Genomic DNA, 27,334 nt, shown 5'->3' with positions numbered 1-27,334 from the left:
GGAGATAAAGCAACCAAAGTCACAAACAACAGAGAGCAAGTAACACACTCCAAAAAATATCTCCTAAAGGGCCAGGCCCTGGACAGTATATGACCTCTCTTTACTATAGTAGTGTTCGCAGGTATAGGACACATAACAAACTTTTAAAACACGTAAGGGACAGAAAACTAGCTAAAATGATGAAACGGAAGAATTCTCCTCAAAAGAAATTCCAGGAAGAAATGGCAGCTAAAGAACTGATCAAACATATAAACAGTATAAGAAGAATTTAGAATAATAGTCATAAGATTCATTGCTGGGCTTGAAAAAAAAGCATAGAAGACAGCAGAGAATCTATTGCTGCAGAGATAAAATAGTCATGATGAATTTACAAATGCTGTAAATGAGGTGCAACGTAAGCTGTAGACAGTGACAGTGAGGGTTGAAGAGTCAGAGGGGAGAATAAGTGAAATAGAAGATAAAATTATGGAAAAAGATGAAGCTGAGAAAAAGAGAGATAAAAATAAATTCTAGATCACGATGGGAGAATTAGAGAACTAAGTGATTCCATGAAACAGAATAATATCCATATCATAGGAGTTCCAGAAGAAGAGAGAAAGGAGTGGAAGGTGTACTTGAAGAAATCATAGAACTGGAGAACTTCTCCAGTCTAGGGAAAGAAACAGACACTGAAATCCAGGAGGCACAGAGAACACCCTTCAGACATAACTTGAATCGATGATCTGCACAACATATCATAGTGAAACTTGGAAAATACAAAGATAAAGAGAGAATTCTGAAAACACCTAGGGACAACTGGGCCTTGACCTACAAGGGTAGATACATAACGTAGTAGCAGACCTATCTACTGAAACTTGGCAAGCCAGAAAGAAGTTGCAGGAAATTTTCAATGTGCTCAATAGGAAAACTATGCAACCAAGGATCCTTTATCCAGCAAGCCTGTCATTCAGAATAGAAGAAGAGCTCAAGATTTTCCCAAACAAAAACTGAAGAAATTTATCACCACTAAACCAGCCCTACAAGAGATTCTGAGGAGGACTCTGTGAGTGGAATGTTGCAAGGACCACAAAGGACCAGAGACATCACTACAATCATGAAACCTACAGATAACAGAAGGACTCTAAATTAATATCTTTCACTAATAACACTGAATGTAAATGGACTAAATGCTCCTATCAAAAGACATAGGGTATCAGAATGGATAAAAAAAACAATACCCATCTATTGTCTGTCTACAAGAGACTCATTATAGGCCTGAGAACACCTTCAGATTGAAAGTGAGGGGATGGAGAACCATCTATTATGCTACTGGAAGTGAAAAGAAAACTGGAGTAGCCATATTTATATCAGACCAAATAGATTTTAAACTAAAGTCTGTAACAGGATAAAGGAGGGCATTATATCATAATTACAGGGCCTATCCATCAAGAAAATCAAACAATTATAAATGTTTGTGCACCCAATTCGAAAGCACCCGAACATATAAAACAATTTATCACAAACATAAACAATCTTATTGGTAAGAATGTGGCAGTTGCAGGGGTCTGTAATACTCCACTTATGGTGATGGACAGGTCATCTAGACAGAAAATCAGTAAACTGTGGCACTGAATGATACACTGGACCAGATGGACTTGACAGATATAGTCAGAACTTTTCATCCAAAAGCAGCAGAATACACATTCTTCTCAGGTGCACATGGAACATTCTCCAAGATAAATCACATACTGGGTCACAAAACAGTCCTCAGGAAATATAAAAGAATTGAGATCATACTATTGCACACTTACATCACAATGCTATGAAAGTTGAAATTAACCACAGAAAAAAGTTTGGAAAACCTCCAAATGCATCCCACTAATTATGAATAAAAGAAGAAATTTTAAAATATATGAAAACAAGTGAAAATGAAAACACAACAATCCAAGCCCTTTTGGATGCAGCAAAGCCCGTCCTAAGAGGAAAATACATTGCAATCCAGGCCTGTCTCAAGAAACAAGAAAAATCCCAAATGCAAAATCTAACAGCATACCTAAAGAAACTAGAAACAGAACAGCAAATAAACCTCAAGGCCAGCAGAAGAAGAGAAATAATAAAGACCAGGGCAAAAATAAACAATTTAGAATCCAAAAAAACCCCAGTAGAACAAATCAATGAAACTAAGAGTTGTTTTGCTGAAGAAATAAACAAAACTGATAACCCCCGAGCTAGACTTCTCAAAAAGAAAAGATAAAGGACCCAAATAGATAAAATCACAAATGAAAATGGACATATCACAACCAACCCCTCAGAAATAAAAAGAATTATCAGAGAATACAATGAAAAATTATATGCCGTCAAACTGGACAACCCAGAAGAAATGGACAAATTCCTAGACACCCACACACTACCAAAACTCAAAAGGGAAGAAATAGAAAATCTGAACAGATCCATAACTAGTGAAAGAATTGAATCAGTTATCAAAAATCTCCCAACAAATAAGAATCCTTGGCCAGATGGCTTCCCAAGGGAATTCTACCAGACATTTTAAACAGAGTTAATACCTATCCTTCTCAAGCTGTTCCAGCAAATAAAAATGGAAGGAAAAGTTCCAGACACTTTCTATGAAGCCAGCATTACCTTGATTCCCAAACCAGACAAGGACCCACAAAAAAAGAAACAGTACAGGTCAATATCCCTGATGAATATGGATGCAAAAATTCTCAACAAGATACTAGCAAATCAAATTCAAAAGCATATAAAAAGAATATCCACATGATCAAGTGGGATTCATTCCTTGGCTGCAGGGCTGGTTCTGTATTCACAAACCAATCAATGTGATACATCACATTAATTAAAGAAAGGATAAGAGCCATATGACTCTAACATAAAGGCATTTAACAAAATACAGCATCCCTTCTTACTAAAAACCCTCCAGAAAATCGAGATACAAATAACAAACCTAAACATCATAAAAGCCATATATGAAAAGCCCACAGTTAATATCATCCTCAATGGGGAAAAACTGAGAGTTGTCCCCCTGAGATCAGGAACGTGACAAGATGTCCACTCTCACCACTGTTGTTTAACATAGTGTTGAAAGTCTTAGCCTCAGCAATCAGACAATAAAATGAAGTAAAAGGCATTAAAATTGGCAAAGAAGCAAAACTTTCACTTTTTGCAGATGACATGATACTCTTCATGGAAAACCCGATAGAGTCCACCAAAATTCTGCTGGAACTGATCCATGAATTCAGCAAAGTCACAGGATACAGAATCAATGTACAGAAATCGGTTGCATTTCTAGACAGCAATAATGAAGCAACAGAAAGAGAATTCCAGAAATCAATTTAAAATTGCACTGAGAATCATAAAATACCTAGGAATAAACCTAACCAAAGATGTAAAAGATCTGTATGATAAAAACTATAGAAAGCTTATGAAAGAAATTAAGAAGACACAAAGAAATGGAAAAACATTCCATGCTCATGGATCAGAAGAATAAGTATTGTTAAAATGTCAATACTACCCAAAGCAATCTACACATTCAATGCAATCCCAATCAAAATTGCACCAGCATTCTTCTCAAAGCTAGAACAAACAATCCTAAAATTTGTATGGATCCACAAAAGACACTGAGTACCCAAAATAATCTTGAAGAAGAAAACCAAAGCAGGAGGCATCACAATCCCAGACTTTAGCTTCTACTACAAAGCTGTCATCATCAAGACAGTATGGTATTGGCACAAAAACAGACACACAAACCAATGGAATAGAATGGAGACTCCAGGATTGGACCCACAAATATATGGTCAACTAATCTTTGACAAAGCAGGAAAGAATATCCAATGGAAAAAAGACAGTCTCTTTAGCAAATGGTGCTGGGAGAACTGGACAGCAACATGCAAAAGAATGAAACTGGACCACTTTCTTACACCATACACAAAAATAAGCTCAAAATGGATGAAAGACCTAAATGTGAGATAGGAAACCCTAGAGGTGAAAGCAGGCAACAGCCTCTTTGACCTCAGCTCCAGCAATTTCTTGCTCGACACATCTCCAAAGTCAAGGGAATTAAAAGCGAAAATGACCTATTGGGACCTCATTAAGATAAAAAGCTTCTGCACTGCAATGCAAACAATCAACAAAACTAAAAAGCAATTGACAGAATGGGAAAAGGTATTTGCCAGTGACATATCAGATAAAGGTTAGTAGCCAAAATCCATAATTTGTCTATAAATCAAATGTCTATAAATTTGTCTATAAATTGTCTATAATTTGTCTACAAATCAAATGTCTGTAAATGTCTATAAATTTACCACACTCAACACCCATAAAACATATAATCCAGTGAAGAAATGGGCAGAAGACATGAGTAGACACTTTTCCAAAGAAGACATCCAGATAGCAAAGACACACATGAAAAGATGCTCAATGTCACTTATCATCAGGGAAATACAAATCAAAACCACACTGAGATACCACCTACACCAGTCAGAGTGGTTAAAATTAACAGTTCAGGAAACAACAGATGCTGGCGAGGATGTGGAGAAATGGAACCTTCTTGCACTGTTGGTGGGAATGCAAACCGGTGCAGGTTCTCTGGAAAGCAGTGTGGAAGCTCCTCAAAAAATTAAAAGTGGAACTACCCCACAACCGAGCAATAGCACCACTAGGAACTTATCCAAAGGATATGGGGGTGCTGATTCGTAGGGGCACATGAACCCCAATATTTATGGTAGAGCTTTCAAGAATAGCCAAATTATGATGAATGGATAAAGACGATGTGGTTTATACATATAATGAGATACTACTTGACAATGAGAAAGAATGAAATCCTGCCATTGCAGCAGCATGAATGAAACTGGAGGGTAATTATGCTAAGTGAAATAAGTCATTCAGAGAAAGACAGATATAATATGTTTTCATTCATATGTGGATATTGAGAAACTTAACAGAAGGTCCCATGGGGGAAGTGAAGAGGAAAAATTAGTTACAAACAGAGAGGGAGGGAGGCAAACCATAAGAGGCTCTTAAATACAGAGAAGAAGATGAAGGTCAATGAGAGGGTGGGGAAGAAGGGAAAATGGGTGATGGGCATTGAGAAGGGCAATTGTTGGGATGAGCACTAGGTATTGTATGTAAGCGATGAACCACAGGAATCTACCCCGAAAACCAGGAGTACGCTGTACACACTGTATGTTAGCCAGCTTGACAATGAATTACATTTAAAAAATACATACATACATACATGGGTACATACATACAATCATATAATAAATAAATAAATAGATAACATTTTCCAAAAAGGAAAAAAAAAAACATCAAGAGAGAAGCAACTAGCTACATGAAGGGAAACCCTGTAACTCTAGCAGCTGTTATTTCAGTAGCAACTTTTCAGGAGAAGGGAGTATGTTGGGAGCCGTTTCTGAACTCATAAGGTGAGAAAGAACTCTTTGTGAGGCTAAGGTAAGTTGCAGGGACTCTTACCCTCATATGGTGACTGATATCCACCCCCGCCCAATTGTTTCTGCTTGAGCACCGACCCCCCCGCAAGGCATCTTGTTATTTGGTATTCAGAGTGACTTATTCTGGTCTTGATGTGCTGATTGCATCTTGTGAAGGAACCTATTGTAGGAACTTCTTCTTTTGTGACTCTGCGAGCAAACATTTGTGTTTCCTGAAAAACCTGTTTTTCTTAATACTTCCCTTTAAGCAAACAGGCCATTGACCCCTGCTCACAAAGAACTAACTTTGCCTTTGCTGTGCTAAAAACATTGTCTTGTATGCTAAAGATACCTTCCTTCCCCATAGGATAAGCATCTAAATCACCTACCTCAATCACTATTGATAAAGGTTATGCATGAGCCTTCTACAAATCTATGTTCTGGGAAATTCTTACATATCAAAGAAATTTGTCATCAGAAATCATTGTCTAAGGCAAATGCCACTTCTGTGCAGTCCCCAAACACTTAATTATAAAATAAAGTTGGGCCCCCATCAGAGCAGAGATGTCTGCCTGGTGACCAGAAAGATTCTCCTGGCTCTCTCACTCTCTTTCTCACCGAAACCGTCCATCCTTCAGAGACTCCTGGACCGGTTGGAGTGGGCCTCCGGCATGGTGGACACCCTAACAGACACTTGAAAGTAATCTCTTTAAACTATGCCTTTCTCATTTTATTAGTCGGGATGGTTAGGATTCCACCATAGGGTACCTCGGGCCCTCTGCATAAGATAAGTAGGGTTAGTTGGTCGATAAGCAAAGAACTGTTTTTGAGAAGTTATGGGCCATAAAGAGTCTAAGGAAAGGAGACCCCTTATAGATATATTATGGAACACGCTAACGAAAAAAGGGGTAAAGGTATCTCCTCAACAAACTGCTCGATTTTTCCATTTTGTTCCATCAAACAATTGGGCCTTCCCCATCCAGGCTAGAAAAACTTCATTTAAACAAATAGATAAATTCAAGAAACTGCCCCCAAAACCACCACCTCCTCCTCTGTTATCCTAGTCAAATAGGTTATAGAAGGAGCCATTGTTCCACTAGCTACTGACCCCATAATCTGAAAGTCTCATTCTCCTATATGGGTTGAACAATGGCCCCTAACATCTGAAAAAATATCAGTAGCAAGAAAACTAGTAGAAAAACAGCTAAAAGAAGGACATACTGAACCTTCTACTAGTCCTTAGAAAACTCCTATTTTTGTCAAAAAGAAAAAATTAAGGCTTTTGTCATAAAGGAAAATGGAGGCTTTTACAAAATCGAAGGGCCATAAATGTTACTATGGAAACTATGGGCTCTCTTCAACCAACACTCTCATCCCCTGTAGCAATATCGGATGGATATCAGATAATTGTGCTAGATTTACAGGATTGTTTCTTTAACGTCCTCTTATATAAAAAGGATTGTCAGAATTGCCATCAGCTGCCTTCTGAAAATATTAAACAACCATAATAGAGCTATCAATGGAAAGTCTTGCCTCAGGGTATGAAAAATAGCCCTACTCTTTGCCAAACGTTTGTTGACCAGGCCCTTAAACCCGTTAGACAGGCCCATGACAACCTTTAACTTAAATAGATTACGGGCTGCACATTTAGAGTTCTGTGATAACCCTGTGCGGTCCTGGCCGGTAATAAAGATTTCCTTAATTCGGCTTCAGTGGTCTCGGTTCATCTCTGTCTCTCGGCATAGCATTTTGGAGGCCCCAGAGAAATTATGGAGACCCCAGACCTCCAAATTCCTGTCTCATTCGCCTGCATCCTCCCTGGCTCCTGAAGACGTCCTGGGACCCAGGGAAACTCTGTCTTTCCTGCCACCCCGAAAACAGCCCCAGTTAACATGTGGGAGTCAGCTTTCTAAACCTCCGGAGGTAAGGCAGTTTATCATCTAAATTCTAAATGCACACGTGCTTCTGTCTGGGGGATTAAGTGGAAGGCTGGACGCAGCTACTCCCCGCCTCTGGGGCGCACCGAGACGTCAGTTAGGCCGTTCAGTAAACCTGTAAACCTGTTTTATGGCCACGTCTGTATCTGTTTTGTCCTGTTGTCATTGTCATTGTTTTTAGTCTTATCCGTAAGAATTCTGTGAGAGGGAATGTAATAACCTCTGGTGTGTATGTGAGTGTGACTGTGCGACTCGGTCAGCTTGCCTGCCGGGCTTGATTCTGTGGCTCCATGGGTTGGCACCCTTAAGGTCCCCAAAAGCCTATGGAGTCTGAGCGGGCCTGTCTGCGATTCCGTGTATTATAGGTTAACCTCAAGCATGGTTAAATACTGACATGCTCTTTCTGCTTCTGTAAATCCGCTTGGCAAGCGTGTACTTCCCTGTTCCGGTTGACCACACCCACACCCTGTACACAAGGTTACAGAACACCATGTCATCATTGTACCCTGGTGGTCTGTCACGTAGTCACTACCCCAGGGCTTCTCAAATGTCTAATTACAGTTGGTCATTTCAAGACAAAGAACTTAAAATTGATAGGTCTCTGCCAAAGCTAATACCTGAGTGTCACAATGCAATTGGTTACCATGGTATGCTGTAACATGTAATTGGTTAACTAAATAATGACATATTCTGCCTTGCTGAGATCCATATAAGCTCACTGCTACCTTTGTTCGGAGCCATTCTCTGCATTTCTCCATGAGATCAGGAGATCAGGTTTGGCCCGACCGTAAATAAAATCTTGCCGCCTCGCTTCTATTCGGCGTTTGGTGGTCTTTCTGACGTTCATCCTGTTTCACTGTAGTGAACGGCATACAGACTATGGTGGCTTTGGAATAGTTCCCAGTCGTAAGTCACAAAGCTGAGACTGCTACGGCTAAGCGTCACCTAAGTTCCTTTGGGACGCAGCCAGACTGGCATCTGACTGGTCTCCTCAATTAGAGGGGGCACCCCTACCTCTTTGTCTGTCTTTGTGACACCACCTCATGGGAATGAATGCCTGAATTGGAAAGGGCCCACCAAACCAGCCAAACCCAGCCAATATCGGGAGAAACCCAATAAGGAGACCTTATTGGTCTGGATGAGATAAAATCAGACTGAAGAGGATGTTAACTCTCTCTGTTCCTCTGCCTAGTAGATGTGAGGGCTTCTCATTCATTTCCCAGGTTAACGGCTGTAATTAGAGCCAACTATGGCTGGTCTACTTCGGAACGGGGACTTTTAAGGAATATTCCCAAGCAGCCAAAACTCCTTTTGTTTCGGGGAAATTCCTTGTCTTCTCAAGACTGACATGGATTGCCTAAATTCTACTGGTAAAGTAAAAAAAAGAAACCTGAAGTTTGCTCCTCTGTCTGAGCTCACAAAACTTAAAACTGGCAATTCTCTTTCTCTGCCTTCTGCGGGCATCTCTCCTCTTGTGCCCTCCCTTCCCCCACTCCTTTTCTGCTCCACGTGGGGGGATGGGGTGGGGCAGCCTGCATAACTGACTCCTCAGTGCCTCAGGCGCATTGGCGCCTCCTCCCACCCTCGAGGTCAAAGAACAAAATGCACTTCATGGACATCTAGGTCTTTTCCAAGTAGAATGCATGATTACTGAATATGAGTTTGAGTTTTCAACTTCTATTGTAGAAAGAGTAAGACTATTTGGACCCATTGAAAAATCTGGTTTATGCTTAATTGGTTCCTAAATTTACCATCTAAAAAATTCTGGTGTAAACACCTCTCAGTTGGTTACTAAGTCCTCAATTAGAGACTAAGGTTTCCTAAGAGTTAAAATTCTGCTAAGTGTACTTAAGACTGTTGGAAATAAGGAAAGCAACCCTGTATATAGGAAAATGGGAGATATATAAGAAAGATATAAGGATTGGAAATACATCTTTGTTGAGGGTAAAAGAAAGTTATTTTGTCCTAAATGAGACTGGTTGTTTAGAAAGAAATGATTTGGGCAAAGGTTAAAGCAAAGGAAAGTTGTAGAAGGTTCTTTGGACAGGAATTTTATGTGTGCTTAGGATGGACTAAGGTTAAGATAAATGGAATTTTAAAAACACAGCGGTATAAGATTAAAACTCTGCTTTTCTCTCTGTTCAAAAGACAGGTTTTCTTGGATCGTTAACCTGCTCTTGATAAGACAATGTAAACAAAAGTTTTCTCTTTTGTCTGCCAAAAAAACCAAAGCTTTAGGTTTCTTTATCAGGCCTTTGATTGCTTAGTTAAAACTTCTCAATGATAAAGGCGCTAGGTTTCGCTAGCAACTATATAGTGCTATACATTCACCCTTAGGATCTTTTATTGTCACTTTGGTTAAATAAAGTTTTAAGATTTGTATTTAGGATGTGCTTTATAACTTCCTAAGTTTTTTTTTTTTTTAAACAAACTTCCTAGGATTAAGTCTTTTGACCAATTTGGCCCTTTTTTTTTGAATACTAAGTTACTTGGAAAAGCATTATTATACAATGGTAGACCTTAGGTTGTACTGCATGAGTAACTGCAGCAACTGCCCAAATATATATGTAATTCCTAAAGTTTGAAAGTTTTGGTATATGGTTATCACATAATATTCTGATTACTTGAAATGTTATGTGTCACAGAAATAACTGTCTTTGTCAATTACATCACAGTGAACTCTCATCAGATATTTAACAATGTTCGTTTCTGAGATTTTACCATTTATAACTGTTCTTATTCTCTCACAAAACATGTTTCTTCTTCAAAGAGATTTATAAAAAGGACTTTTGAAATGAATATAGGTAATTGGCAGCTTTAAGATTAATACTAAAATGGGTAAGAATTTCCAGAGCTAAAAAGCTGCATTTAAACTGAAGAAGAACTAGAAACTTGGGACTAAATAAACTGAGGAAGATTGTAGTTTTGTGACTCTTGTTGAAAATATTGCTGGTTCTCTAATGTTTGCTTATCCAGATTAAGAAAACTTTTTCTTAAAATATCTATGATGTACAGAAATGTCATAAAGTATTCTTTTGTAAACTGAGGCATTTATCTTTTCTCTCTACCTAAGTCCTCTGAAATTCAAAACTCTCAGTGAGTATTCTTTCTTTTATGGCAATTACAATTGCTTGCATAAGTTTGATAAAAATATGTTCATCTTGTAACAGGACACCATTGGGAGTACTGGTTATTTTACCAAGGCTTTGATTGGAATGTCGTATTTGAGAGTCATGCATAGACTCAGATATGACCAGATAACTCTAAGGAACTAAGGTTGACTTTATACATGGAGCCATGAAGCCTTTTGGAAATGTTGGCCTGATACCTTGCTTACAGAGTTCCCAGCGGCCTCCACAGGTGAGGAAAGAAGGTCACTTCCTGGCAGGTGCAGGAACCTCAGGATATCTTGGGCACCTCGTGAAGGTCTGATTCAACTTCCATTAGAACCGAAGCCTTGCAGAACTCTGTGGTCAGTAGTCGTGGCGCATACAGAGGTTTCCACTGGTTTTCTCAGGAAGGAACCCTCTGTACTGGTTGTTAGGTACACTTGCCTAAGAAATGCACTATCAGCATAGGGCACAGGGGTGGGACTAGGCATAAACAGGTTAGGCAGCTAGTGTTGACTCTGTGTTGTGTACTCAAGTCGGTTCATGCTGAGGGGTGGGGCAGGGAAATGGCACCAGCCAGCTCCTATGTCCCAGTAGAGGGAACCCAGTGCCTGCTGCTCTCAAGGAAGCGCTCCCAGAAGTTAGAATAATTTCCATTTGTGCATCCCAGGCATCTTTCAGATTGCTCTTTTCACAATGTCTGTCTCTAGGTTGCTTCCTTGCATGGAGCAGTGCACTGCACTTTGGATCTATCCCAACAAGTCTTCTGAGTTTGAAAAACTTTAGAGACCTCATGTGGGAAGGACGTTCACTGGGTTTCTGGTGGAGGGTCTTGCCATCCTGGGATTGATCCAGGTTTGACTGAGAAGAGCAGGTGTGCCAAAGTGCACAGGGATTTGGAGCAAAACAGGCTTAACAGTCAGGGTCTGATTTAGCCACCCTCAGCAGGTGTCTCTGTGCCTACGCTGAGGGGCTGGGGAAGGAAATGTTGCCACTAGCTCTTTCGTCCCCTGAAAGGCATCTCTGGGCATGTCATCTCTCACAGATGTACTCCAATAGAAGTGGACAGCCTCTCCCTCTGCACCTTAGGCCATCCTCAGATCACACAGTCTGTCCTGGGGCTGCTTGCCAGCCTTCTCTCCAGAAGTAAGGTAGTACCCTCAGGGCTCTATCTCAGCCAAGCCCGTGGACTTCTAAATCTCCAGCCTTTAAGTGGTTGCAAAAACTTCGGAAAATCGGCCCCTCTCATTTTCCCAGCTAATTGCTTTGGGAAGATGTTTTCCTTATGCACATCCCTGTGTGCTTCCCTCTGTCTCACCTTTCTCCATGACCAGGGCTTCCTCCCCTCTACAGCAACCACGACGCATTTCTGTCCCAAACCACATGTCCAAACTTCCCACCTTCCTCAATGTGGCCTCTTCTTTTCCTCTACTGAGCATTCTGTCTTTCAGTCTTCAGATCGATTTCCTTTGTATTCAGAATAACGTGATGGTTATCTAGGTGTGTTTGAAAGATGAGGCAAGCTCAGAGTCTTGCTGCTGTGTAGTCATCTCACCTCCCCTCTGCTCTATTCCCATATTGAATGTATATGTTGAATTGTCCTCACATTTCAGGGATAATTCTACTTAGTTGTGATGTATAATCCTTTTAGTGTGTTATTTTATTCAGTTTGCTAATATTTTGTTGAGAATTGCTGCATCTCTATAGCAGGTTTATTGATTTATGGATTTCTTTTCTTGTATCTGGCTTTGGTATCAGGATAATTCTGGCCTCATCAAATGAGTTTAGAAGTTTTTCCCTCACTCCAATAATTTGGAGAAGTTTGAAGATTATTGCTAATTCTTTTTTATTTTTTTTAATTTTTAAGGTTATTTTATTTTTGAAAGAGAGCAAGTGGGGGAGGGGCAAAGAGAAAATGCGACAAAGAGTCCCAAACAGGCTCCATGCTGTCAACACAGAGCTCCACACAAGGCTCAAAGTGTGAATGAGATCCTGACCCAGGCCAAAATCAAGAGTCAGATGCTTAACTGACTGAGCCATTCAGGTGCCCTTGCTAATTCTTATTCAAATATTTGGTAGAATTTTTCATTAAAGCCACATGGTCTTGGAGTTTTCTCTGTTGTGACATTTTTGATTACTGACTCAATCTCTTCACTCATTATTGGTCTGTTCAGATTTTGTACTTTTTATCTCAGTCTTGATAGGTTGCATGTTTCTAAGAAGCTATCCATTTTTTCTAAGTTATCTAATTTCTGGGCATTAATTGTTCATTATAGTCTCTTACGATTCCATGAAGTTTAGTGTTATCAGTTTTAATGTCTCCTTTTTCATTTCTAATTTTATTGACTTGAGTCTTGTCTTGTTTCCCCTAATTAACCAAGCAATTTTATTTTTTCAAAAAAAACTCAACTCTTGATTTTGTTGACTTTTTCTGGCCTCTATTTCATTTATTTCTGCTCTGATTATTTTCTCCATCCTGAGAACTTTGGTCTTAATTTGTTCTTCTTTTCTAGTTCCTTGAGGTGTAAAGTTAAGTTGTTTATTTGAGATATTTCTGGTTTCTTAATACATGCATGTGTTGCTATAAACTTTCCTTTCAGAACTATTTTTATTCCCATTTTTATTTGTTTTTATGTAATTTTTAAATTTCCTTTTCAATTTCTTCTTTGACCCATTGATCGTTCGGAAGTGTATTGTTTAGTTTCCACATATTTTTTGGTTTTCCAGATTTTCTCTCTTTGATTTGTAGTTCAGACCATTGTGGTCAGAAAGATAGTTGGTATGATTTTAATCTTAAATTTACTAAGATATGTCTTCTGTCCTATTATATGACCTATCTTGGAAGATAATCTGTTTGCACATAAAAAGAATGTATATTCTGTTGTTGGATAGAATATTTTATATCTGTCTATGTGGTCGAACATACAGTTCAATTGCAATGTGTCTTCATTGGTTGAGCTCAGAATCCATTTAACCCTTTATCTGCTTAGAGAAAGAATTCATGCCTGGCTCTGGAATAGAATGGATCAAACAGCAGAAAGAGTTTCAAAGTCTCAATACATCACTAGCTTGTCTGTGACTTGTAGATTCCTGAATACAAAGTTCTTTATATATTTTATGCATTTGCAAAATGAGGGAGTTGAACCTAATTGTGTCCACAATTCCTTCCTGTCTTCTTCATGTTTTCTATATTTTTATGAATACAACAAAGGTGAAAATATTCTGGGGAACTAAGAAAAGTTCTTGTTAAGTGATTCCTAGAGTAGGCAATCTGCAAAGGCAAATCCATTTTATTGTTAAGGGGCTGGATTCAGGCAAAAATGTGTTTTATGACTGGTCCCTTTCAAAACCATTATTCTTTCCATTTTCCTCCATTAAACTAACTCTCATCCACTACTTATCAAATGCATATACCCATTTCTCCCTCAGTCTGTTGGTAGCAGCATGTGGATGAGAGCAATAGGTACTGAAGGTTGTTCAGGCCACGCTTCAGCGCCAGTGTCTCCAATTTTTCAGGTGGGGGAGGATTTGATTAAGGGATGGGAAAAGGAGATGGAAATGTATCTACCTAGCACTTTCTAAGACTACATGTTGCAATGACAGCCACTTACACTGGCTCCTTTATTTTATTTTATTTTTAAAAATCTTTATTCATTTTTGAAAGACAAGTGGAGCATGAGTGGGGAAGGGACAGAGAGAGAGGGAGACACAGAAACTGAAGCAAACTCCAGGCTCCAAGCTGTCAGCACAGACCCCAGTGCAGGGCTTTAACTCATGAACTGAGATCATGACCTGAGCCGAAGTTGGGTGCCCAACCGACTGAGCCACCCAGTTGCCTCATATGCTGGTTCCTTTTTAGTGGATTTCATCTTTTCAAGTTCCTCTGTTCTCAGCGAAACAGTGTGCTAGGACAACCTGCTTATGGTTTGCAAGCCAACTCTCTTATGATTTTGGAGCTGATTATCCTATTAGAATTACCTTGGTTTTCATTCCACTGCCTTTTTCCTCCCTGTCCAAAACGAAATGTAGCCCCTTTCCTGGCAAGATGTTCTTCATTCACATTCCCATCTCACCTATCCCACCTCACAAGGCCCCATTGCAAGGTGGTGATACATTACAAATCCCAGAGTCCTTGCATGATTTTTCCTCCTTATCTCACACATCAAATAAAGTCTTTACCTCTTTACTTTTTAAACAACTTTTAAGATTTTTTATTTATTTTTGAGAGAAAGAGACACAGACTGAGTAGGGAAGGGGCAGAGAGAGAAAGGAGACACAGAAGCTGAAGCAGGCTCCAGGCTCCCAGCTGTCAGCACAGAGCCTGATGCAGAGCTCGAACTCATGAACTGTGAGATCATGACTTGAGCCGAAGTCAGATGCTTACTGACTGAGCCACTCAGGCACCCTGTATCTTTAATCTCTGTCACATTCCTCTCTGTTATACCCCACTACTACCACCTAATATCAGGTCCTTATTTCTTCTCTGTCAGCTAATAAAAGGCCAGAGCTTCTTGGAAGTTTCTTTAGTACCATTTATCTAAGAAGACATTTTTTTTCTTTTCTTTTTTAAGGTTTATTTATTTTTGAGAGAGAGAGAGAATAGTGGAATGGTAGAGAGATTGGAATACACAGAATCAGAAACAGGCTTCAGGCTACAAGCTGTCAGCACAGAGCGCCATGTGGGTCTCAAACTCACAAACTGCGAGATCATGACCTGAGCTGAAGTCAGATGCTTAACAGACTGAGTCGTCCAGCCTCCCCTGAAGACTTTTCTTCTATGCCTGCTCTCTCCCTTCCTAGAAGGCAGCCATGACGAGTGGAGATGTTTTGCATCTTTTTTCCCCCAGTTTTGTTAAGATATAATTGACATAATGTTGTGTAAGTTTAAGGCATACAATGTAATGATTTCATACACACCTATATTGTGAAAGGTTTGTAACAATAAGATTAGGTAACACACCCTTTGCCTTATATAATCACCATTTTGTTGCTGGCACTGTTATGTTGCTGTTATGGTGAGAATATTAGCTCTACTCTTATAGCAACTTAAAATACAATACAAATTCTTAAATGTTGTCACCATGTTGTATAATCTCCAGAATATAACTGAGTTTGCATCCTTTTTTAAAATAAGATTTTTAATGTTCACTTATTTTTGAGAGAGAGTGGGAACTAGGGAGGTGCAGAGAGAGAGGGACACACAGAATCTAGCAGACTCCAGGCTCTGAGCTGTCAGCACAGAACTCAACGCGGGGCTTGAACTCACAAACCATGAGATCATGACCTGATCTGAAACTGGACACTTAACTGACTGAGCCACCCAAGGCATCCCTGAGTTTGTATCCTTTGACCAACATCTATTCATTTCCCTCTAAATCTCAGCTACTGGCAATCACCATTCTATTGCCTGTTTCTATGAACTCAATGTTTTGAAATTTCATATATAACTGAGATGATAGAATACTTGTCTTTCTCTGACTTATTTCACTTTATATAATACCCTCAAAGTCCATCCATATTAATGAAAATGTTAAGATTCCTTTTTTAGCGCTGAATAATATTTCACTGAATAATATATATCATGCTTTATTTATCTATTCATTTGTTGATAGACAGGTTGTTTCCATTTCTTGCATATTATGAGTAATATTGCGATGAACATGGGAGTTTTAGTTATTTCATTGTCTTTAGACGTATACCCAGAAACGGGATTCCTGGATCATATGGTAGTTTTGTTACTAATTTTTAAGAAAACCTCCATCCTGTTTTCCATGCTGGTAATACAAATTTACAGTTTCACCAATATTATATCAGAGCTGCCTTTTCTCTACATCCTCATAAGCTTTTTCTATCTCTTGTCTTTTTGCTAACAGTGATTCTAATAGTGTGCAATGATTTGCCATTACAGCTTTGGTTTGCGTTTCCCTGATGATTAGTGATATTGAGCACCTTTTCAAATACTTGTTTGTCTATTTCTTTGAAGAAATGTTTATTAAAGTCCTCTGCTTTTTTATTAATTTGATTTTCTTTTGCTATCGTATTTTATAAGATCCTTAAATGTTTGTATATAATCCCATATCAGATATATGGTATGCAAATAGTTTTACCTAATCTGTAGGTTACATTTACTTATTGTGGAGTTTTCTTTTGTTGTGCAGAAGCTTTTCAGTTTGATATGCTCCACTTATTGGTTTTTGCTTTTGTTGCTTTTGCTTTTGATGTCATGTCCAATACTAATGTCACAGAGCTTTCCCCTGAGTTTTCTTTCTGTAGTTTTATGGTTTCAGGTCTTTAAGTTCTTAATCTATTTGGAGTTAATTTTTGTGAGTACTGTAAGATAAGTGCAATTTCTTCCTTTCTTTCTTTCTTCCTTTTTCTCTCTTTCCTTTGTCCTTCCTTCCCTCCTTCCTGCATGTGACTATCCAGTTTTCCCATCATAACACTATTCTTTCCATATTAGTATTCTTGGTTCTCTTGTTAAATACTAGTTGACCTTATATGTGTGGGCTTATTTCTTTTTTTTAACTTTTAATGTTTTATTTATTTCAGAGAAAGGGGAGGCTCAGAGAGAGAGAGAGAGAGAGATACAGAGTCAGAAGTAGGCTCCAGGCTCCAAGCTAGCTGTCAGCACAGAGCCTGACATGGGGCTCGAACCCACGAACCGTGAGATCATGACCTGAGCCGAAGTCGGACGGTTAACCGACGGAGCCACCCAGGCAACCTTATGTGGGTTTATTTCTTAACTCTTGATTCTGTTCCATTGGTCTACAGGTTTGATTTTATGCAAGTATTAGACTGTTTTGTTTATTACAGCTTTATAGTATGGTTTTAAATCAGAAGTATGATGCCTCTGGCTTCTTTCTTCCTTCCTTCCTTCTTTCCTTCCTTTGTTTCTTTGTTTCTTTCTTTCTCTCTCTCTCTCTTTCTTTCTTACCATTGTTCTTCTTTCCCAAGATTGATTTTGCTACTCAAGGTCTTTTGTAGTTCCATACACTTTTTAGGATTGTTCTGTTTTTGTGTAAAATGTCACCAAAATTTTGATAGGATTTTTGATATTGCCTCTATAGATGACCATGAGCAGTATGAATATTTTAACAGTGTTAATACTTGTGATCCGTAAATGGTGTTTATCTTTCTTTTTATTTGTGTGTTCTTTATTTTTCATGTGTGTCTTCTTTAATTTTTTCATTACTGTCTTTTAGTTTTCAGATGTATAGATCTTTAACCCTTGTGGTTAAATTTATTCCTAAGTATTTTATTGTTTTGATGTTATTGTGCATTTCTTTTTCAGATATTCTGTTGTTAGTGTTTAAAATGCAATTGGGGGTGCCTGAAGTACTGCTTTGAATAAAGAGAAAGCATTGGAGGAAAGCAAGAACTCAAGGTAGTGACAATTTCTCATTGGCTGAGTCGTGGTATTATTGGCTGAGCTTGTTGAGGGGCAAAGAAAAATTCTTCCTTACTGTTGTTGGAGAAGTAAAGTAAGCTTCTTCTTATTGGGAAGGCAAGATACACATCTTTCTGTTGGGGACTGCAATTGATGACAAGTGGTAGGGAATAAAAGCTCCCCATTCTGGCTTCCCAACTCTATTTTAAATGAGGTTTCTTTCATTCATTTTCACAAACCAATATGGAAGATTTTCTAGCACAAATCACCTTTTTCACCCAATAAAAGCATAAGCCATCCTTAAAGTGCCTTTACTATTATTAATTTTGAAAAGTTTCTGATTATGTTTCCTTGAAATGTTATCTGAATATAAATGCTGACATCTTTAAGAGTGAGCTTTTCTTTAATACATTGTACAAGCAATTGAGGAAATATGGTAATTGATAGAGAACAAATTGGGTGATAAATACGTGAGCACTTACTATTTTGTTGTCTCATATATGTTTAATTTTTTCATAACAAAAGGTTTCAGTACACAAAGTAACACTGAAGACCATTTCTACCCCTTACTCTAAATGGTAAAAAATAGATCACCATGTTTGGGCACAAACTTTCTCTCCAAGGAAATATTAAATGTATTTTTTAGTTTTTGTTCTATTTCTTCTTCATTCAGGATCTTAAACTCTACCAAATCCATATTGTCCTTATAATTGAATTTCCTATAGGTAAGGGTCCAACCTACTAAACAGTGAACCCCTTCAAGTGTCTGCAAGGAACAGAATGACTTGCTTGCAAACACAGATGTTGGCGATATCTGAAGGTATGTATTCACAGACTCAAAATCTTCAATTGTTCGAGGTTCAAGAGTAAAGGAGTATATTTTTCGGTATTTATTTTTTTCCAGGAGATCAGAATTAAGAAATTCTTCATTTGCAATGCATTGCTCTCTTCTTATTTGGTCCAGATACCAGATTCCTCTCTCTTCGGTCAGGCGGAAGATGCAAGGTACTTGAAGCTGATCCTTCCCAGAAATTAACTCCAGAGGTTGCCACATCTGGTAAGAACGTCCAAAGCCAGCATCCACTATGTAATTCTTACCATCAATAGTCACCTTCAGCAGGAGGTGAATCATAGCATTGCTATATTTGTTAGCTGGAGTATTGTACACATAACCCCCCAACATTGTGGTCTCAAAACCAATTGTGGTCAGAGCCCAGTACAGAAGATGATTGACCTGGAGACACCATCCACCACGGTTCCTCCTAACAACTTGCTCAAAAATGGCCTTCAAGCCCAATTCCATGCTTTCCCCACAATGGATGTTAAGGTTCTCAAAAGGAATGGCTCGGATCTGGTGCTGAAGAATGTCAGTTAAAGTTTCCAAGTCCAGTTTGTTCCTAGAATTCTTATAACCAATTCTTTCAAAATATGCTTCAATGTTCATGATACCCCTAAGGGAAGAACAACAAAAGAGAAACAAATATATTTCTTTTACATTTGAATTTCTTTGATTAGCTTAATTATAATGTATTTTAATATGTAAATGAAATTAGTGGTTATAAACATCCATAATCATAAGTCCTTTGTTTAGTGCTTTTATTGTATAAATTACTTTGATACATATAAATTCACTTAGTAGACTTAGTAACCTTATAGGAAAACTATTATCACTTCTTTCACATTTTACACATGAAAAATTGGAAATTCAGAATAAGTGAGGAGCAAAATTATAAATAGCATACCTATGGTTTTCTTCATGATAAACAAGACAAGGTTTGAATCAGTATCAAAATAGGGTTTACAAATAATTCCTAATATAAACAGGAGAATTATGTAAAGAAGTCCATGGTGCCTGACCCACAAACTTTCCCCTTTAGATAAAATTATAGTCAAAGTTTCCTACTCAATGATTTACATTCATTTGTGCACTGATTTATTAATTCATTCAGTATAGTTTCTGAACACCTACTGTGTATTTGCTACTGATCTGCTGCTTGCTTACCCACAGAAATCTTACATTTTAGTGGGGGTTGGGATGACATAGATAGTAAATTGAATATGCTACTAAACAACCAATAGGTCAACAAAGATATCAGAGGAAATCAAAATAAAACTCAGAATAAATGGAAATGGAATCACAATGGTTCAAAACTTCTGGGATGTAGCAAAAATAGTTCTAACAGGGAAATTTATAGCAATATGGGCCTATCCCAAGAAACAAACAAACAAAAAACCTCAAACAAACAATTAAACCTTATACCTGAAGTAACTAGAAAAAGAACAAAGCCTAAAGTTAGTAGAAAGAAGGAAATAATAAAAATCACAGTGAAAATAGAGACATCATCATCATCATCATCATAATAAAAAGATCTGTGAAACTAAGAGTTGGTTCTTTGAAAAGATAAAAAAAAGTTGGCAATCCTTTAGCTAGACATCTCAAGAAAAAAGGAAGGCCCAAATAAGTAAAATCAGAAATGGGAGAGAAGTTACAACCGGTAATACAGAAATACAAAGGATAATGATAGACTACATTACTATTAATGAAATTGAATCAGTAATAAATAACAAAAACAAACAAATAAACCAACCAAACAAGCAACTTCCCAACAAACAAAAGCCCATGTGTCTTAAAAGGTAAATTCTACTAAACATTTAAAGAAGAGTTAATACCTATCTTAGTGAAAATATTTCAAAATAATGAAGAGGAATGCTTCCAAAATCATTCAAGAAGGCCAATATTACACTCATACCCAAATCAGGGAAAGATGGGGCACCTGGGTGGCTGAGTCGGTTCAGCGTCCGACTTCTGCTCAGGTCATGATCTCACAGTTCCTGGGTTCAAGCCCTGCATCGGGTTCTGTACTGACAGCTAGCTCAGAGCCTGGAGCCTACTTCAGCTTCTGTATCTCTCTTTCTCTCTCTCTGACCCTCCCTTGCTCATGCTGTCTCTCTCTCTCTCTCTCTCTCTCTCAGAAATAAATTAAAAAAACATATTAAAAAAAAAACAGGGAAAGACCCCCCCCACACACACACACAATTACAGGCCAATATTCCTGATGAACACAAATACAAAAATCCTCAAATTTTAGCAAACCAAATTCAACAATATATGAAAAAGATCATACACCATGATCAAATGGGATTTATTCCAGAGATGCAAGAATTGTTCAACATTCGTGAATGAACAACAGTAATACATCATATTAACAAAAAGAAGGGTAAAAAACATATTGTCATCTTAATAGACACAGAAAAAAAGCACTTCATAAAATTCAATAAATAGTTTATGGTAAAAACTCTCAACAGAGTGGGTATAGAGGAAACATATTTCAACATAATGAAAACTATACATGCAAAATAACAGCCAACATCATAATCTACAGTGAAAAGATGAAAGCTTTTCCTCTAAGATCAGGAACAAGATGAATGTCCACTATTGCCACTATTATTCAACATAGTATTTGAAGTTCTAGCTACAATATCAGAAAAGATATAAAACATCAAAGTAGAAATGATAAGTAAAATTATCACTATTTGCAGGAAATACAATACTTTATATAGAAAACTCTAAAGACTCCACCTAAAAAAACTATTAGAAGTAATAAATGAACTCAGTAAAGTTGTAGGATACAAAATTAATATACATAAATCTGTGGCAATTCTGTCAGCTCATGGACATCAATCACTGATAAGAGGTTAATATACAGAATATGTAAAAGATTCACAAGGTCATTATCAAACACAAGTGGACAATCCAATTTTCTAACAATCCAATTAGAAAATGGGCAGAGGACCTGAATATGAATAGACATTTTCCCAAAGAAGACATAAAGATCACCAATAGATGCATGAAAACACTAGTCATCAGGGAAATGTAGATCAAAACAACAATGAGATTTCACCTCACACATGTTAGAATGGCTAAAATCAAAACCACAAGAAAGAATAAGTGTTGCCAAGGAAGTAGGAAAAGAGAAACCTCATGCACCATTGGTCAGAATGCAAGCTGGTACAGCCACTGTGGAAAACATTGAGGCTTTGAGATTTCTCAAAAAATTAAAAATAGAATTACCATGTGATCTAGTAATTCCACTACTAGGTACTTACCCAAAGAAAACAAAAACACTAATTGAAAAGATATATGCACTCTTATGCTTCCAGCAACATTATTTAAAATAGCCACGTGCAGAAGAATGATACTGGACCACTTTCTTACACCATATACAAAAATAAACTCAAAATAACTTGAATGTGAGACCCCAAACTATGAAACTAATACAAGAAAACATACACAGTCAGCACTTGGACAATGTGTTTTTAGATCTGTCTTTTCAGGCATGGGCAACAAAAGCAAAAACAAATAAGTGGGACTACATCAGACTAAAAAGCTTTTAACAGCAAAGAAAACTACCAACAAAATTAAAATACAATGTACTGAATAGGAGAAGATTTTTACAAAAGATATAACTGATAAGGGGCTAAAATACAAAATATAAAATGAACTCACAAGCTCAATATGAAAAATAAGCAATCCAGTTAAAAAATAGAGGACCTCACCAACATCTGTTTTTTCTTATGTTGTTTATTTTAGCCATTCTGACAGGTGTGGAGCAGTATCTCATTGTGGTTTTAATTTGTATTTCCCTGAGGACAAGTGATGTTGAGCATTTTTCATGTTGTTGGCCATCTGTGAGTCTTATATGGAAAAGTGTCTATTCATGTCTTCTTCCCATATGTTTAGTGATTATTTAGTTTTTGGGTGTTTAGTTTGATAAATTCTTTATAGATTTCAGATACTAACTCTTTATCCCATATGTCATTTGCAGTTATCTTCTCCCATTCCATTTGTTGTCTTTTAGTTTTGTTGATTGTATCCTTTGCTGTGGTTTTTATCTTTTTATCTTAATTAAGTCTCAATAGCTGATTTTTGCTTTTGTTTCCTTTGCCTCTGGAGAAAGGGGAACACTCTTAACTGTTGGCAGGAATGAAAACTGGTGCAGCCACTCTGGAAAACAGTATGGAGTTTCCTCAAAAAAGTTAAAAATAGAACTACTCTTGGGGTGCCCAAATGACTCAGTTGGTTAATTAAGCTTCCAACTTCGGCTCAGGACATGATCTCACTGTGAGTTCAAGCCCTGCGTCAGGGTCTATGCTGACAGCTAAGATCCTCGATCCTGCTTCAGATTCTGTGTCTCCCTCTCTCTCTGCCCCTCCCCAACTCTCACTCTGTCTCTCTCTCAAAAATAAATAAATATTTAAAAAATTAAAAATATATAGAACTACCCTATAACCCAGCATTGTACTACTAAGTATTTACCCAAAAGATATAAAATAATTGACTCAAAGGGGCATATGTACCCCAATGTTTATGGTAGCATTATCAACAACAGTCAAATTATGGAAAAAGCCCAAAAGTCTATTGACTGATGAATGGATAAAGAAGTTTTGGCACATATATATGCAATGGAATATTTCTCAGCCATCAAAAAGAATTAAATCTTGCCATTTGCAATGGCATGCATGGAGCTAGAGCGTATTATGCTAAGCAAAATAAGTCAGTTAGAGAAAAGCATATACCATATGATTTCACTCATATGTAGACTTTAAGAAACAAAACAGATGAACATAGAGGAAGGGGAATAAAGAGATACAGGGCAACAAATTAACCATAGAGAACAAACTGAGCATTGATGGAGGGAGATGAGAGGGGGGATGGGGTAAATGGGTGATGGTTATTAAGGAGGGCACTTGTTGTGATGCACACTGGGCATTATATATAAGTATTGAGTCAATGAATTCTTAAAACCAATTTGCCATGTTAACAAACTAGAATTTAAATATATACTTAAAAAAAAAAATAGACAGAGAACCTGAATAGACATGTTTCCAAAGAAGACATATAGATGGGTAACAGATACATGAAAAGATGCTTAACATCACTAATCATCAGGGAAATAGAACTCAAAACCTCAATGATATATCTATCACCTTACACTGTTGGGATGGCTAATATCAAAAAAAGACAAGAAATAGCAAGTGTTCAGGTGCCTGACTGAAGCAGTCAGTAGAACATATGACTTTTGATCTTGCGGTCATGAATTGAAGCCTCACAGAGAGCAAAGAGCTTACTTAAAAAGGAAAGAAAACCATAAATCATTACATATTATTAACTATATAATGTGAGAATGTGGAGAACAGAGAATCCTTGTGCGCTGTTGGTGGAAATGTAAATTGGTACATTCACTATGGAAGACAGTAGGATGGTTCCCATAAACATTAATAATAAGACTACCAAACAACCCAGCAATTATATTTTTGAGTATTTAGCTTAAGAAAATGAAACATTAATTCAAAAAGATATATGCCCCCTAAGCTCATCACAAGATTACTTAAAATAGTCAAAATATAGAAGGAATCTAAGTGTCCATTGATAGAGGAATGGATCAAGAAGATATGGTAAATATATATAATGGAGTATCACTAAGCCATAAAAAAAATAAAATCTTGCCTTGTAACAACATGGACAGATCTATCTATAGGGTATTATGCTAAGTGAGATAAGTCAGACAACTACCATATACTTTCATTTATATGTGTAATCTATAAAACAAAACAAAACAAGACAGAAACAGATTCATAGATACAAAGCTAATCTGATGGTTTCTCAGAGAAGAGGGGTGTGGAGCTAAACAGAAGAAGGGGATTAAAAGGTACCAACTTTCAGTTATAAAATAAGTAAGACATGGGAATACACTATACAACGTAGAGAATATGGTTAATAATATGTAATGATTTTTACAGTGACAGCTAGTGAAATTATTGGTGATAACTTTACAATGTATATAAATACTTAATCACTATGTTGTATACCTGAAACTAATACAAAATTGTACATCTACTTCAGTAAAAAAGGAAATAATAAAAATAAAATAAAAATTCTGCAGGTAAATTTAAAGTGCAATCAAAGTTGAAAATTCTGTCCAGTGATAGAATTCTCACTCTTTCCCCTACTATCTACATAGTCTCAGAAAAACTTCTTGTTTCTGATTCTGTGTCTCAGATTATTCCCCTAAATTAGAAGGAAGAGATGGTAGTTTAACATTACTAAGTTCGAGACAGGACAAAATGGCTTATTACATAGAAAAGAACTACAATAGTTTTGTTGTGAGCTGAATGTTGGTACTCCTCCAAAATTAATGTATTGAAAACATAGCCTCCAATATGATAGTATTAAGAAATGGGGAGAACCTTGGAAGATAACTAGGTTTTGAAGCTGGAAGCTTCATGAATGAGATTTGTGCCTTTAGAAGAGACGTAAGACACTCTGCTTTTTTCCTACCTAATTTTTGCCTTGGATGATAGAACAAGAAATCAGTCCTCTGGACTGAGGAGGTAGGGTCCTACAGCCAGAGGAAGTAGGATGTCAATAGACATATAAACTGTACAAATCAGGATTCGGCTTCCAAGACTCCAGAACTCTAAGAAATAAGTTTGTTGCTTAAACAAAACACTTCATTCCTTTTTATGAATTAGTAATATTCCATAGCATGAATATACCATTTTTGTTTATTTCTTCATTTCTTGAGCATTTGGGTTGTGTCCACCTTGGGCTATTATGAATAGCACAACTATGAACATTTGTGTTCAAGTACAGTTTTTAGTATCTGTTTTCAAATCTTTTGGGTATGTAGCTAGGAACAGAAATGCCGAGTTGAATAGAAGAATTTTAAGGAGTGCTCCTGAATGACTTTTCTTCATAGGTGCTTTTGTTTTCTTTCCCTCTCCCCTTCCCTTCCTTTCCTTTCCCTTGCCATCCCATCCATCCTGTCTTATTTTGGCTCTGAAGCCCACCCTAAGAACACTAGTACCCAGCCCTCTCCCAGAGGCAAGTGGCCAGCCCAGTAATGTTCCAGATGGAAAAGGAGAAGTTTCCAGGCAAGCTATGTCCACAGACCATCCTTGAACTGTACACTGAAAAGCCCCATCGAAGACAGTTAGTACAGCTAAAGGCAATTGGAATGAGCCGCAAGAAGCAGGAAGTTCTGAGAGTTTTGTTTTGTTTTGTTGATTTTGCCGTCCTCGGGAGAAGCAGAAATTCAGATTTGAAGGTAAAAGCTGCTTATTTTCAAAGTTGGCTCTGAACTTTTTAAGTCTATAAAGGAAAAAACAAAATAGATCTCTGAGCAAGATGCAGCTAAATAGTTGACAGCTAACTTCCTTTGGGTCGAGAGAGGGTGGAGTCAGCTGTTTCGTGATTGAGAAACTGAAAAGAGAGCCCTGCGGAAGAGAAAGAGCAATTTATTAAAAAAGAGCCAGCGGGCATGCTGTTGTTGTGGGAATCATGCCAGAACATGGGAGCAATGTCCAGGGTGGAGAGTCCATCGGGCCCCTTCCTCCTGGGGTTTTCTGCCTCAGCAGGTTCCTCTCCCCTATGAAATTCCGTACCTCTGCTCAGGGAGTGGTGTCCTCAGTCGGCCACCAGTGAAGGAGTTGATACTTGTCCGTAATGGCTCCTGGCACTCTCCCCACTAAGCCTCTTTCCAACAGGATGAAACTTCCCCCAGGAATTCCTTTAAACATCGCAGAGAATGCAACCCAGCCTCCCTGGGCATTTGAGATTATTAGAGAATTTCTGATCAGCTAATGCAGGAGGAGCAGGAAATAGGAACACACTGCCTGCAGGAATAACTGGGCCCTTTGGGCCAAAGCCAGCTGGGGACAGAGGACATGGACATCACTGCTTCAATTACCCAAGAGGGAAATCCAGCTCCTTGAAACACTCATTATACACATTAGCTGTCCTCTAACACACTTCTCTAATCCACACAACAACTTTTTAATCTCTCTTATTACCTCCATTTTACTGATGAACAAACTGAACAAACTGACCTTTCGAGATGCAGTGACCTGCCTAAGTCCTCACAGCTAGGCTGTGGTGTGGCTTTGACCATAACCCAGACAGTTTGAATCAAGAGCCTGTGACCTTATATGCTGTATAGTAGTTATAGCATAAGGATGTAAAGTATGTGTTAGCCAAACTTCCTGAATCACCTTAGGACCTGAAATTCAGGCAAGTATATGGTATCCAGTCCTCTGGACTCCACATTTAAGATAGGAGGAAGCCCCAATTTCAATGCACAAACAAGTCACTTACCGACCTCCACTAGGACTCACAAACAAGCTGCAGTCCTCTCACATCCAGCGCCAGTACAGGAAGTGCCCTCCCTGGCTTTCCAAAATGCTCCGCCCCCAGAGTTGTGTTAGAATCACCCAGAGATCTCTGGGAAATGTAGTTGTGGGGCCTTAGGTTGGGCTTGTGCACCTCTGATTCAAGTCTATTCACTTAAAAAGAGTGGAGAACTGTATTATCTGATAAGCCCTGGCCACAAGCTGTGAGGGGTAGGTATTACGCTGTATTTGACACAGTTCCTGGTCTTGCAGAACCCAAAGCCAAATGTCCTGTGTGCAGTGTGG

The 27,334-nt window shown here is 38.0% G+C and overlaps 1 protein-coding gene and 1 long non-coding RNA gene across 3 annotated transcripts; one reads left to right on the top strand and one right to left on the bottom strand.

Moving 5' to 3' along the window:
- The first annotated feature begins 8,559 nt into the window (after window positions 1-8,559).
- On the top strand, window positions 8,560-18,672 carry LOC144239102 (uncharacterized). Its single transcript, XR_013337310.1, has 3 exons — window positions 8,560-8,733; window positions 17,765-17,857; window positions 18,586-18,672. It is a non-coding gene; the product is annotated as an uncharacterized LOC144239102 (long non-coding RNA).
- LOC144239101 (arylamine N-acetyltransferase 1) lies at window positions 14,787-27,069 on the bottom strand. Of its 2 annotated transcripts, none has more exons than XM_077773102.1 (2): window positions 27,015-27,069; window positions 14,787-19,311 (listed from the first exon to the last, which is right to left on the bottom strand). In XM_077773102.1, the coding sequence occupies exon 2, from the start codon at window positions 19,302-19,304 to the stop codon at window positions 18,432-18,434; it is 873 nt and encodes a 290-aa protein (XP_077629228.1). In that variant the 5' UTR covers window positions 19,305-19,311; window positions 27,015-27,069; the 3' UTR covers window positions 14,787-18,431. The 2 variants fall into 2 exon arrangements, with proteins under 2 accessions (XP_077629228.1, XP_077629229.1); XM_077773103.1 differs by having other exon boundaries at window positions 27,019-27,063.
- Window positions 27,070-27,334: the final 265 nt, after the last annotated feature.

This window comes from Crocuta crocuta, unplaced genomic scaffold (genome assembly GCF_008692635.1).
Source record: "Crocuta crocuta isolate KB4526 unplaced genomic scaffold, BGI_CrCroc_1.0 scaffold177, whole genome shotgun sequence".
In the NCBI taxonomy this organism is placed as follows: domain Eukaryota; kingdom Metazoa; phylum Chordata; class Mammalia; order Carnivora; family Hyaenidae; genus Crocuta; species Crocuta crocuta.
Note: the sequence above shows the minus strand (reverse complement) of the source record. Positions and strands in the feature narration are given on the sequence as shown.